This window comes from Siniperca chuatsi, linkage group LG19 (genome assembly GCF_020085105.1).
Source record: "Siniperca chuatsi isolate FFG_IHB_CAS linkage group LG19, ASM2008510v1, whole genome shotgun sequence".
Classification (NCBI taxonomy): domain Eukaryota; kingdom Metazoa; phylum Chordata; class Actinopteri; order Centrarchiformes; family Sinipercidae; genus Siniperca; species Siniperca chuatsi.
This window is the reverse complement of record NC_058060.1, coordinates 20,264,281-20,276,141: the sequence shown is the minus strand read 5'-3', so window position 1 is coordinate 20,276,141 and position 11,861 is coordinate 20,264,281. Positions and strand designations below refer to the sequence as shown.

Sequence of the window (11,861 nt, the reverse complement as noted above, 5' to 3'; positions counted from 1 at the left end):
TAATACTTGCATGTCCGGGAAATAAAGTACACAGTAGCATGTGCTTTATACAAAGGATTAGGCCATGAGATTGAATACATTTGTTTAAATTACATCTACCTCATGCGTCATATTGTCAGGTTAAAGGCCAATGTGTGTTGCAAGATTTATTTCCTAATCAAACAATAATGGACAATAAAATGAATCACACAGTGGACTTCAGAGCTTCTAGATGTGTCAGTGAAACACTCATCTTGAGAAGTGGATGTTTACGAAAAAGGCAATGAAGACTGAGGGCAGGAAATTACAGAGGAAATTTGCTATAGAAATGTTTACGTGAGGCCATTCTTGCTCACAGTTTGAAAATACTTAGTGCTAAGTGGAAAACTTCCTGAATACTATCTTTGAACTGATGACTTCTAGATTTTGCACATGTGGGCACGAGGAGTTTTGCTACAAAAACAGATATGAAATGAATATGTTATTCATATTGCTTTTCTACTTTATCGTTTAAAAAATGTTTTCAAAAGTAAAGGCGAATAGCAGGAAACAACATGGATTCACACTGATAGCTGAAGGCACCACATTCAGGATAAGGAACAAGACTGCACGTGGAACTCCCATATATCCACCTAACAATCTTCCTTCCATCCTGTTTTAAACCAACTTAACTTTCCACAACATCTCTTTTTTTTATATAATTTCCTCCTCTCTGTAGTTCTCTTTTCCCTGATCTAAAGACTCATGGAGTGCAAAACACACACTCCTACAAAAAGTGAATCACTGGACCAAACATGAGCAAAAATCAAAACAATAACTTCTGCCCTTTGAATGATTTTACTGCAAAATTTTATCGTCTTACCTTAAGCAGCCACAGATGTTCTGTCACATGACCTCATTGAAAAGAAATGATTGATCAACACCACGTGATCCATCAGTACACATAATATGTATACTGTACCTTCAAAAACACATATTCCTACCAAATTACAAAAAATTTGGCAACAAAATACCATCATACTGGTTATAGGGGTGTCAGATCAGAAAACGCTTTTATGCGTTGTTCTAGAGGGCATGGGCAAAATAAAACTTTCGGCATTTAATTTGGAGGACCTATGGCAAGGTGACCAAGTCAGATTCGTCCAACCCTGACTTATGTCCCTGCAGTACTGCATTTATTAATAATACAACCTCAAGTGGTGAAACTCATTGTTGTACATCAGAAGGTACAGACTAAACCCTTCATGCAATGGAATATTGTAGAATTGCAAGCATCCTGTGGAAGACAAAGTATCAGGAGTGTTAATCAAAAATTCCCCTCTTAAAAAAGAGGTTGTTGACATTACCTCCACTGCGAGAACATACAACCACATCAATACCAATTGTGTGATGTTAATCATCCTGTCCTGAAGGGACCCCAGACTCGACACAGACAAGACAATGACCCCACCCTTGACTTGTGTTGATCTTGATTCCCTAATAAATTCACAAATCGATCAATAGTTTTACTGAGTTTTAAAGTTAATTATTGACCCTGGAAACAGCAGGTGAGAAAACAATCTCCCCACATTGTCCTTTTAGTATCTGTTGTTGCGAGAAGTCCTTAAAATCCTCAGAAAAATGAACATTTGAACATCTACATTTCCATGACAACTAGCAAACAGCATTTAATGATGAAGATCATGGGATATGATTGAATACTCAAGAATACTAAATGGAAACTGTGGTGAGATCCTTTCTTAAACAGTCATTTTACAATTTCTACCTCAAATACTTGTTTGACTTTGTAAAATACAAGTCACAGAAACATCAGAATTGTTAGAAAAGTGTTTACCATCCTCACTGAATAAGATTAAGTAACATTGCATCTTTACAGTAGGTTGATGCATCCCTTCCTTGAACTGTCCTTGAGCAGAGGTTAGATTTCCCTCTGGTTGTTAATCACACAGAAGTGCATCACCAGATCTAATGACTGTATACTGCAGTGGTGTGCATTTAGACGGCCTTCTCCTCTGGACTCCTTCACACTCTCTTCTCTCAGATTATGGATGTGTGCGTAGCTCCTGTCTCCTTAATATATGTCACCCGCCTGCCACGTTTGATTATGCAACAAGCCGCACCACTGGTCAGGAGCCTGGGGGGAAAAATGTGTGACATGCTGACTGTGGTGTGTGTCATATCACTTGTTCTGCACTGACCATAAAGAATTAGCCCTGATTTGTTTGCCATCACCTTATATGTTCAATAAAATCAATTTAAGCTCAGCCCAGTGTGACTAATATAAATCTGACAGTGAAGTTTCTGACTTTGACAGGCACTGCTGCAGACTATGACCAGGCCTTGTGTTATATTCTCATCAGTTTATCAAAGCATGTGTTCTGGGAGACCAAACATGCAAATAAGTGTGGCCACATCTGTGTTACATGATGGCACCCAGCAGGATCTTTCCTCTCACCCAGCTGTCACAACACCAAGTGAGATGAAAAGATACAATACAAAGGCAGCACTGGTGAAATAACAAGACCATGGAAATAGGGAGCTGTACTGACATGGCAATAAGGGATACAGGTGATCACTGCCAGTGTTTTTTAAACAGCAGGAGGATGATAAATCATCTTCAGTTTTATTCACACCTTTAGTTCAGTTAGTTTGTGTAGATAATGTTGGATTGAATGTTGGATTGGATTTGGATTTCTCCATGTTTAATCGGTGTATATGGGGCTGAGAGCAATAAAGAGTTTGAGGATGGTGTTTTTTCCCTAGTCTTCCCAAAAACAAAAACATGAGTAAAAGTGTTAGGAATGGATTAAACTGTGTTTATCTGCTCTAATGTATGCCGCATATCTGGATGCTAGCTTACTACAGTGGTAACCGATCATTACTTCCAAGGCCAAGCAGCAGTTTGTTTCAGGTTACATTAAAAGAACGATATCATGTATGTAGCCATCAACTTAAGACCCCTTTTACAAGATTGTCGTTTTAAAATTACATTATATACTCAGTCAAAGATGGCATTTTCAACCAACTGATGGAGCTAATGTTAGCTTAATTAGCTAGGTAGACAGTTGTCATTTCAGGTGGTTAAAAATGATGGTTGCCAGCTAGGAATGAGAAGCCTCCTTTTGCCTACCTCTGGCTGAAATCAAAGTCCAATTGTGTAAAAAATTACTATGAATTTTGAGTGGTAAATCTGCCACTGTTATCACTGTAAACTGCATATGTGCCATGTGAGAACTTGACAGCAAATCTAACGGGGAGCATGCAGGGTTTAGCAAACATATAATTACAGGAAACAACTCAACTTACAGTACATCTGATTGCCAGAAGTTCCTCATACTTCACAAGCCTGACATTACAAAATGAACTGGTGCTCATTGTTTATACATGGGTTTATAACTGGTTTGACCACAGAAGGAATCCAGACATCACAGCTCCTGTTGTCTCCTGCTGCCACCAAAATAGCTGACCTTTTGGGGTGACTAGTCACTTTTCCTAATGCCACCATTAGCAATCACATGTGAACCTAAACAAACTTTTCCATTCTGGTTTGCATCAAAGAGTTTTTTTAATTATTCAATTCGTTATTGATTCTGACTGGGGTAGTCAGACAGACATTTCAGCAGTCGATAGCTCTTATTTCTATTGATATTTTGTAGGACACATGCTACATTGTGGGGACTGAGGGCACACTGGGGACTGAGGATGTACTGGGGACAAGAGCTCTGTGTGGTCAAGCCAACTTTTACTGCACATAATAGACACACACATTCCTCCACAGAGCCTCAAAAGCTGAAAAAACTAGGTAACACCCACTCTCAAGCAGAGGAGGTATAAAAGCTCTGTTGATTAAAATTCGTCTCATCTTCCTGTCAAGGGTTTATAAGAGAGGTGAGAAGTTAAGTGTTGCTTGCATTTCACTGTGGGTGAAATGCCTCTGCTGATTAAAATCTTGAGTACACAGCAGCTTGCAGTGTCTTCTGGCCCATACATGGTGATAGGAGATCATCACCCATCACCTACCATCTGATCGGTGTTGGCAGTCATAATTCTTAATCACTACAAGAAGTTCAAATATCATGAGGAAAAGGTATATTGTGGATTTTTTGGAGGATTTTTCCGACTTAACCCTGTCTCAGTCTCAGTCTCAGTCTCTAAACTCAGTTATGCATAGCTGTAGGATTAGGTAGCAGCTCCACTCCAATGCAGGAAAATACACCTTCCCTAATGCAGAAGGTGGAGTACTTTGGATTACAGTTAGGGATACAGTTATTCTTCTTCACAAGTACAAAATCTCAACAACTGGAGCTCCTCTCATATCTGTCTGTTAAATATGATGCCCCTGCCCTTCTCATCTGACTCATTGCAAGAATGGTCCTCCACCACTGCATATTGCACACTCACAGCCACATGACTGTTTACAAGTGCATAGGAAGTTTGATAAAATCTAATTTCTTTGTTAATAATGACATGCACTTCCAGGAAGTTTGACCTCATGTCCATCTTTGGAGACCTTGTAAGGTATTTCTCAACCTTTGAGATAAGATGAGAGGCTCATCTCACCAGTCAGCATGTGAAAATGGTTTGTTAACACTATGTCATAAAGCCACAATGTGGTACAGTAAAATGCAAGGACATTTCCAGGGAAATTTCCAAACCATTAAAATACATGCTAAAAAAACAACCAAGAAGAAAAAATATTTAGAAATAGTATAAATAAAGCAATCAAGTTACACATTGGTTTTTGACCAGCATGTCATTTTGGATTGTGTAATTCTAATCCTGTTGGGTTCCAGGTTTTGACAGGTGAAAATTGAGTCACTAAGGGGAATTTTCAAGAACAGCTCAGAGCCTGCAAGCCACAGAAGACTTAAAAGTCTAATTAACTCAAATAGCATATAGATCTCATAAAAGCTGATAATGGGGAAAAAAATAAAAACAAAAAAACATCACTATACAGCAACTGATATGGAGAATTTGCTTATTATATAGAAAGAAGCAAAACAGATAAAACACTTGACACTTGTTAGTCATAAAATATATTTATTCAACTAGTAAAACGTCCACTTCCAAAATAGAATGACAAGACATACTCATAGGACGGCCCCTAACTGTGATTGGCATAAGGCGTTTTGCTTTTTTATGTTAATTACAATCTTTCTGGAAATAAATCGCTTTTGTCAGACTTCTTTATTGTTTCAGAAATGCATACAGGAGTTGACATGGTCTCACATGGTCTTTTGTTAATTATTTTCCTACACAGGGCCTGACACCAGGCTGACACTATAATCTTATCTGTTGGCAGATTCTTTTCTTCCTTGGCTTCCTTGGCAGGGTCATTTCTTCCTTGGCTTTGTGCATTAGCCACTATGGCATCGCCTAAAAGACGATTGTGCGTTTTAAGCTTTAGCACTTGACACACTGAGGTTTCAAAACAACACATGAAGGGATTTTCTCTACACGTTACATTTCATTCTGAAAAGGAGGCTCATTCCTCTCTATTGCTGTATTATCAGGGCATCAACAATGTGGATAACCTTTTGGTTACAAAACATAATTTAGGAAGACTTAAGACTTATTTAGCATAAGCTGTCAAACAAAAAGAAAGAGACGTAATCCATAATAATAATAAAACCACAACATGGGATGACAAACACATGAAAGATTTAAAGATTAAGCTGTATTGTCATTATGCTCAGTAGCTAACACTAGCAGCAGTCTGTCCTCATGTCCTTTGTTGCTTTACACTGAATTCAAATCAATAAGCAGGTCAGTGCCTATAGGCATCATGTCTGCATGAGACTGTGTGTGCGATTTTGTGTGCGTGTACATGCCAGAGGGGGATTTTCTGAGTCAATCGGTTGTGATGGAGGCGGCTGCAGCGTTTCATTAAGCTGCTGTGATGCAGAGGCTGGCAGTCGGTCAGAGATTACAGACAGACTGGCAGTGGGAGTGTGTGTGTCCTGTGTGTCTGTGTGTGCATCTTTTTATCTGCGTCTTACCCTCGTCACAGATGGTGCTATAGTTTCATCCTCCTCCTGCCTACTACAACTAGCTTGTGCTTTCTGCTTCCTGCTGGCTGGAGAGCACCATTTTGACTATAATTCATCTTCTTTTTCCATCCTTGTGGTGTTTGTCAGGCGACACAAAGAAGACCTGCGCACACCGGTGTAATGTCTCTAAAAACATTGGCACCAGATTCTTAATCCGAGTAAACGTGTCACAGCCACTATGAAGTGTTTGTTTTATAAATTAAATTATGACAGGGCATCTTTGCTGGCTTATTACACACATACAAAAAGAGATGCAAATCTTGCAAGTGCTTCATCTCACAGTTAGACTACCCAGCGTTAAAAGCAATGGGCCACAGGAATTAAATTTGTTTTAAAAATTGGATGGACAGAGATATGTGTGCTTTGTGGCTCACTGCTAGTGAGGTAACTGGGTGTCTGACTAAAGGGAGGGGGAAGGGAGAGGGCAACAGGGCAGAAAGGGTAAAAGAGGGGGAGGGGCTATTACTGGAAGGAAGCACGGACAGAGCGACCCTTGAGTGGCTGGGGAGGGCGGTAGTTGTCCACCATGCAGCATTCGGCCTCACCCTCAGCAGAGAAGAGCAGGCTGCGGAATTTGGCCATCTGTGAAAAGGGAGAAGACGGTCACGTTAGTCCTTCCTGCTGACCTCCTGTGACTGTCACTCACAAAACACATCAAGTCTCGCCACTGAGTCACCGACTTGAATTTAGATCGTGTACTGAGGAATTAAGCTTAGCAGTGGTATTGTTAATGCTTAAAGGCATTATTTGACATTTTTGGAAATATTCTTGCCAAGAGTTGGATTAGAAGATCGATACCACTCTCATGTCTGTACACTAAATATGAGGCTACAGCCTGCAGCTGGTTAGCTTAGCTTAGCATAAAGACTGTAAACAGGAAGAAAAAGCTAGCATGGTTCTGTCCAACGGTAACAAAAGCCGCCTACCAGTACCTCTGAAGCTCACCAATTAAAATGTTATATCTGGTTTGTTTAATCTGTACAAAAACTAAGTGTAAAAAGAAATTGTGGTTATTTACTGCTTCAAGTCTGCATGCTAAGCTTAAGGCTGCATCTCCTGGACGTAGCTTCATATTTAGCATACAGACATGAGAGAGGTATCGATTTTCTCATCTAACTCTCAGCAAGAAAGCAAATGTTAAATTACTCTTTTAAGTAGAAGTAGCAACACCACAGTGTAAAACTACTCCAGTCCAGCAATTTTTAGGGGGGTGTTATGTGCAGGACTATTTCCTGGCCGAATGCTGATGCTGTGAGATAAAACAGCAACTTTACACTTTGGCTTTTGTACTGATTACACAAAGCTTTAGAGGTTTTTCTGTAACTGGCTACTGGCGTTCTTCTCAGATCTTCTCACCTAACTCTCGCTAAGAAAGCAAATAAGTGTATTTCCCAGACAGAGCAAGACAAATCAGTCGGTGGCTAGAGGATGGTGTCAGGTGACCTATTTAAGGGATTTGTCATTAACTCTGGTTAATGGTGGTTGCACTGCTTCAGCCACTTGAGTATAATGTACACAGTGAGTTACTATTCACTATTAGCTAATAAGAAAACATTAACTAATACATGTATTACTTTATAACTTTTTTTTTCATATTTAGGAATTACTACTTTGCCATTACCTGCTTGGCCAGCCTTATATGGCACTAAGTCTAAAGGTTATGTCCACATGATTTGTATGTTTACCCTTGAGACACCTACTTGGCGCCATGAAATAAACATTTGACCAGGCAGTGCTAATTTTCACATGGCCTACATGTCCAACCACAAGGACAAACCTACCTAGAGCGGCTGTTAGTTTAGATTAATGGGTGGTTAGAAGTCAAATATACAGTTCAGCGGTAAGATTGGGTGTAATTTTAGAAGTAAATACTTAGCAAATGCAGTTATGATGTCTACTGTGTTTACTCAGTGAAGCTATGTCTCTTCACCTACAGAATGTGGTGCATATGTGGGAAGAACATTTCCTGTGACTCAGAAGCAACATTGCCAGTAACTGTGTGCACCTTTATTTGCTCCTGTTCTCTTGGTTGGCCAAGTGTCTTTTTTTCATTTTGAACGTGAAATAGGCTGCTACATGCTTTTCCTCTCATTACAGAGGTTTCTTCTTCTTGTTTCAGCTGTGCAGCTAATCTGAACAATTAAGCCCTTGATTTAGATCGTAGTGCAAGAGGGGATTTGCAGACAGGGCTATTCTAGACCGTGGGCACGCAGCCAATCCTTCTGCCACTGTTGAATGGGCTCTGTGAGCAGCCATACCTGGACAGAGCTGACACTGATTGGCTCTTTGCAGACAATCCAGGTAACACTCTCCAGCAGAGGGGGTGTGGTCAGAGAGCCTTCATATGTCCAGTAGTCTAGGCAACCAGGGAGCAAGGTAGCAGGGTCAAAGTCAGCAAAAGAGGTCTGCTTTCCCTGAAAACAACAAAGAAAATAACATACAATGAAGAACCGTTCAGTCAAATAATCACATGCAAGAGAATATGGTTTTTATAGATACATACTTTGGCCCTGATGACATCAAAGGCGTCAAGAACCTTCTGGAGACTGGCATTTTCATCACCAATCTAAAAAAACGATACACACAGTGTTGAAGGTTAATTATATGATAATCCGCAAACAGTACTATCCATTGCAGTAACCAAACTGTGCATTGTGGTGAATGAAAACAAAGATATGCAGTGTGTTATGCAGGTTTCTGTTTTACTGAACAACATGCTTTAACTGTTGCTACTGACCTGCAGGAATACTCCAACAACAGCGAGCCCATCAGGCTGGTTAGCAGCCTCAGCAAAACTTGCGTATTTGGTGTTCCAATGCACCAGATGGAGCTGGGAATAAATGAAAGAGATAAATAAAAAACAAAGCCAAAAGCAATCTTATACCTGTGATCCAATTTTAGAACTGTTGAAATCCTGTCATTTCTGATCTGATGACTGGACCATTTAATTAACGTAAATAAACCTGGAGTTTCTATGTAACGGTAGGTATTGAACTGAAAAGAAAATGGGATGGAGTTTATTTTGCTTCAAAAATGCTTTTTGATCAAGATAGTGGTGGGGATAAAAACATAATGTTGTAGGACAATAACTTGACTCAACATATTGGAAACTTGTTTATAAAATAAATGAAGAACAACCACATAAATGATTTTTCTCCACCCATTATGGTTTAACCCAACCAATGAGATTATTTCTTCCCACGGAGCAGCTTTGCACTTTAGAAATGTTAACAACCTACAATAACAATACAAATAAAAATTTAAAACTCTCATCTGCCCTTTTCTCCTTGTGACTGCATGTCAACATCAATCTGTCAGAAACTATCTCAGTATTATGATCGTCATAATGGCTCAGATTATCCTTACCTCAGCAGGAAACTTGGTCCCGGCCACAGTGTGTTCAGAGCCCTTGTCATCAGAAGCTCCCCAGTGGAAATGAAACTGCTTGAGCCTGTAGATCCCTGAGATCGGTCCGTCTCTCAGAGCTGCACAACAAACACACATCTCCCATCAGTTCATCCCACACTAAGCATGGGCAGTGCTGCAGTAAGACTGTTGTGAACATCCTATATGGAAGGAAATGTTTTCTGAGCAGAAAAACACAAGGAACAGGTTAAGAAGATGAATACGATGTGAGTGTATACACACACACCACGTAAACACCCTAGCAGACTTCCTATTTCATGGAAGCAGACTCAGTTCCTGTTGTGTAAGCTCTGGTCAAATTGAGGGTTACAATTAGCCCGAAACGATGTCCAGGTATTGTTAACATCAGATCTCCTTCCAATGTTACATAATGTATCTGTTTACAGTATACAAAGTAGTTGATGCAGTAGCAGATAATCCTGTATATTGTTCTATTTCTGGTGCTATGTTACGAAATGCTGACACACACACACACACACACACACACACACACTATCCAAACAAGATATTTGTCGTAGTAGTCGGCCTCAAATCATAAGTTGGCGCAGAACTGGTCTTGGAGCAATTTGAGGGTGTGTGGGACTTAAAGTGATTACTGAAAACAAATAAAGAGGCTGTGATATTCATCTTTTCCACTGTGCACACACATGATGCATGACATGATGTATGACGATGGCCTGCAGGCTTGTCCTTTATTTAGAAGGGCAGGGTGGAAAATAAGTGCAGTGAAATACCAAGGAAGAATTAAGAGGCTCTAACTCATCTAGCTCATATTCTTAGGGAACGTGCTTTTGTTTTTTCATCTTGATTTGAGTCCACTAGAAATAATCCATGTGATTTTGTTGATTATGTAACCATATTCATCATTATCCTATATCAGATCAGCCAACCAATCCAAAATCCTCAGAATCAATAAAACATAAAACATAAAAGAAGCACAAGCAATTGTTCCTAGACTCTTTCTGAAATAAAATCTTATATGAATGGAAATGCAATTAAACAAAATAGAGAAAAACAAACAAACAAACACAAAACCCAAATGAAAAAAAATCAAGCGTCTTCTATATGATAAATAGTCGACCAAGCCAGGGTTTGTTTGCTGAGTAACCTTCCTTTTTTGTGCTTTTGACCTCACTGCCAGCAGAAAAGAGATGGCGTGGGAAAGGTTTACCAGGGGTTACATTACCAATTCAATTAGTATATGCATGCTTTGTGCGTAGCTTTTGAATGGAACCCCTGCAGCCTATTCACCAACATTTCTTTTATTAAAAAATGAATGTAAAAAACACCAAAAATAATCTAATAAAATCAAATAAGAATAGCCTATACATGTTTGTCTGTTTGATTCCAATTTTCAAAGCCCAACTAGGGTGCATGACTCATGCATCAATATAAATATTAATATAATATTAACAAGCCTGACTTCTATAATCTTAAAGTTGAGAAAATGTGTGGGCTGCAGAGCTAACACACAGCAGCCATGCATTAAACCTAGATGCCGCATTTTGGAGGTTACTGCATCCTGTAAATCAGCAGCAGCAGCTTGATTGTCCTTGTTTGCAAACCTATGAGTCCAATAATCGTATAGCTCCTCTATTATATCTACAAACACTGCAATAATAATTGGAAATATCGGAAAAGAATGTGTTTTCTCCAGGTTTAGACGAAATATACAACAATTCAAATTAATCAGATTCTGGAGCGTTGATATCAAGCCTGCATTCATACAACATTAATGCCACACTAACTTGAGCTGTCGGTGTCATCTACGAAGGTCACTTGGAAGGAATGTCCGTTGTTGAGAATATCAAGGCAGTTGGAGGGGTCGTACTTCAGGTTGAGCGGCTTCAGCTCCGCGTCGTATGATGCTTCGCCAGGTACGATGTCAATGGGAGACTGGCGGGGTCCATTGGCAATAGAGAATTTATCAGCCCATTTGTCGGGTCCTAAAAATGATATAATGAAAAAGTTGTGATTATTAGAATATTTGTATGTTTTTTGAATTAAACGAATTGCGCATTTGGGGACGGTGAGGTGCTTAAAACATGCGTAAACCCTCCAAATGCGCAGAATTAAAAAATCTCTGCAGTGACCCGTGCTTCCATTCATTCAGCACACTGCCTGCTGGTATGACTGGTTTTATCATTCCTCTCAGTAATGTCACCCCTGCATTATAGCATGTACATGCAATGAGCGCCTCACCGTTGTCTGCTGCGTATCCCCAAGAATGAGACATTGTTACACTTTGGATCTATGAGTATCTGGAGCTGTAATCCCTAAAGCGAGTCGTCCCCCAGCGCAAAGCAGCCAGTGTCCTCCACCTGACAGCTGCGGAGCTTATATAGGGTCCCCTGTGAGCGGTGAATCTGTCAGGCTGTTGTTGGCCACATGATGTCCGCGCAATGA

General features: G+C 39.8%; 1 protein-coding gene across 1 annotated transcript; it reads right to left on the bottom strand.

Moving 5' to 3' along the window:
• Positions 1-5,002: 5,002 nt before the first annotated feature.
• On the bottom strand, positions 5,003-11,861 carry LOC122866807 (carbonic anhydrase 1). Its single transcript, XM_044176948.1, has 7 exons — positions 11,658-11,861; positions 11,204-11,401; positions 9,396-9,514; positions 8,767-8,859; positions 8,533-8,595; positions 8,288-8,443; positions 5,003-6,611 (listed from the first exon to the last, which is right to left on the bottom strand). Exons 1-7 carry the CDS (start codon positions 11,689-11,691, stop codon positions 6,492-6,494), a joined length of 783 nt encoding a protein of 260 aa, XP_044032883.1. The 5' UTR covers positions 11,692-11,861; the 3' UTR covers positions 5,003-6,491.

Bases quoted from the DNA above. Each gene is read 5' to 3' on its own strand.
- LOC122866807 (XM_044176948.1), bottom strand. From the start codon at position 11,691: ATGTCTCATTCTTGGGGATACGCAGCAGACAACG. The intron at 11,402-11,657 runs GTGAGGCGCTCA...TATCATTTTTAG, and splicing joins GGGATACGCAGCAGACAACG to GACCCGACAAATGGGCTGAT. The intron at 8,596-8,766 runs GTCAGTAGCAAC...TCGTTTTTTTAG, and splicing joins TTGTTGGAGTATTCCTGCAG to ATTGGTGATGAAAATGCCAG.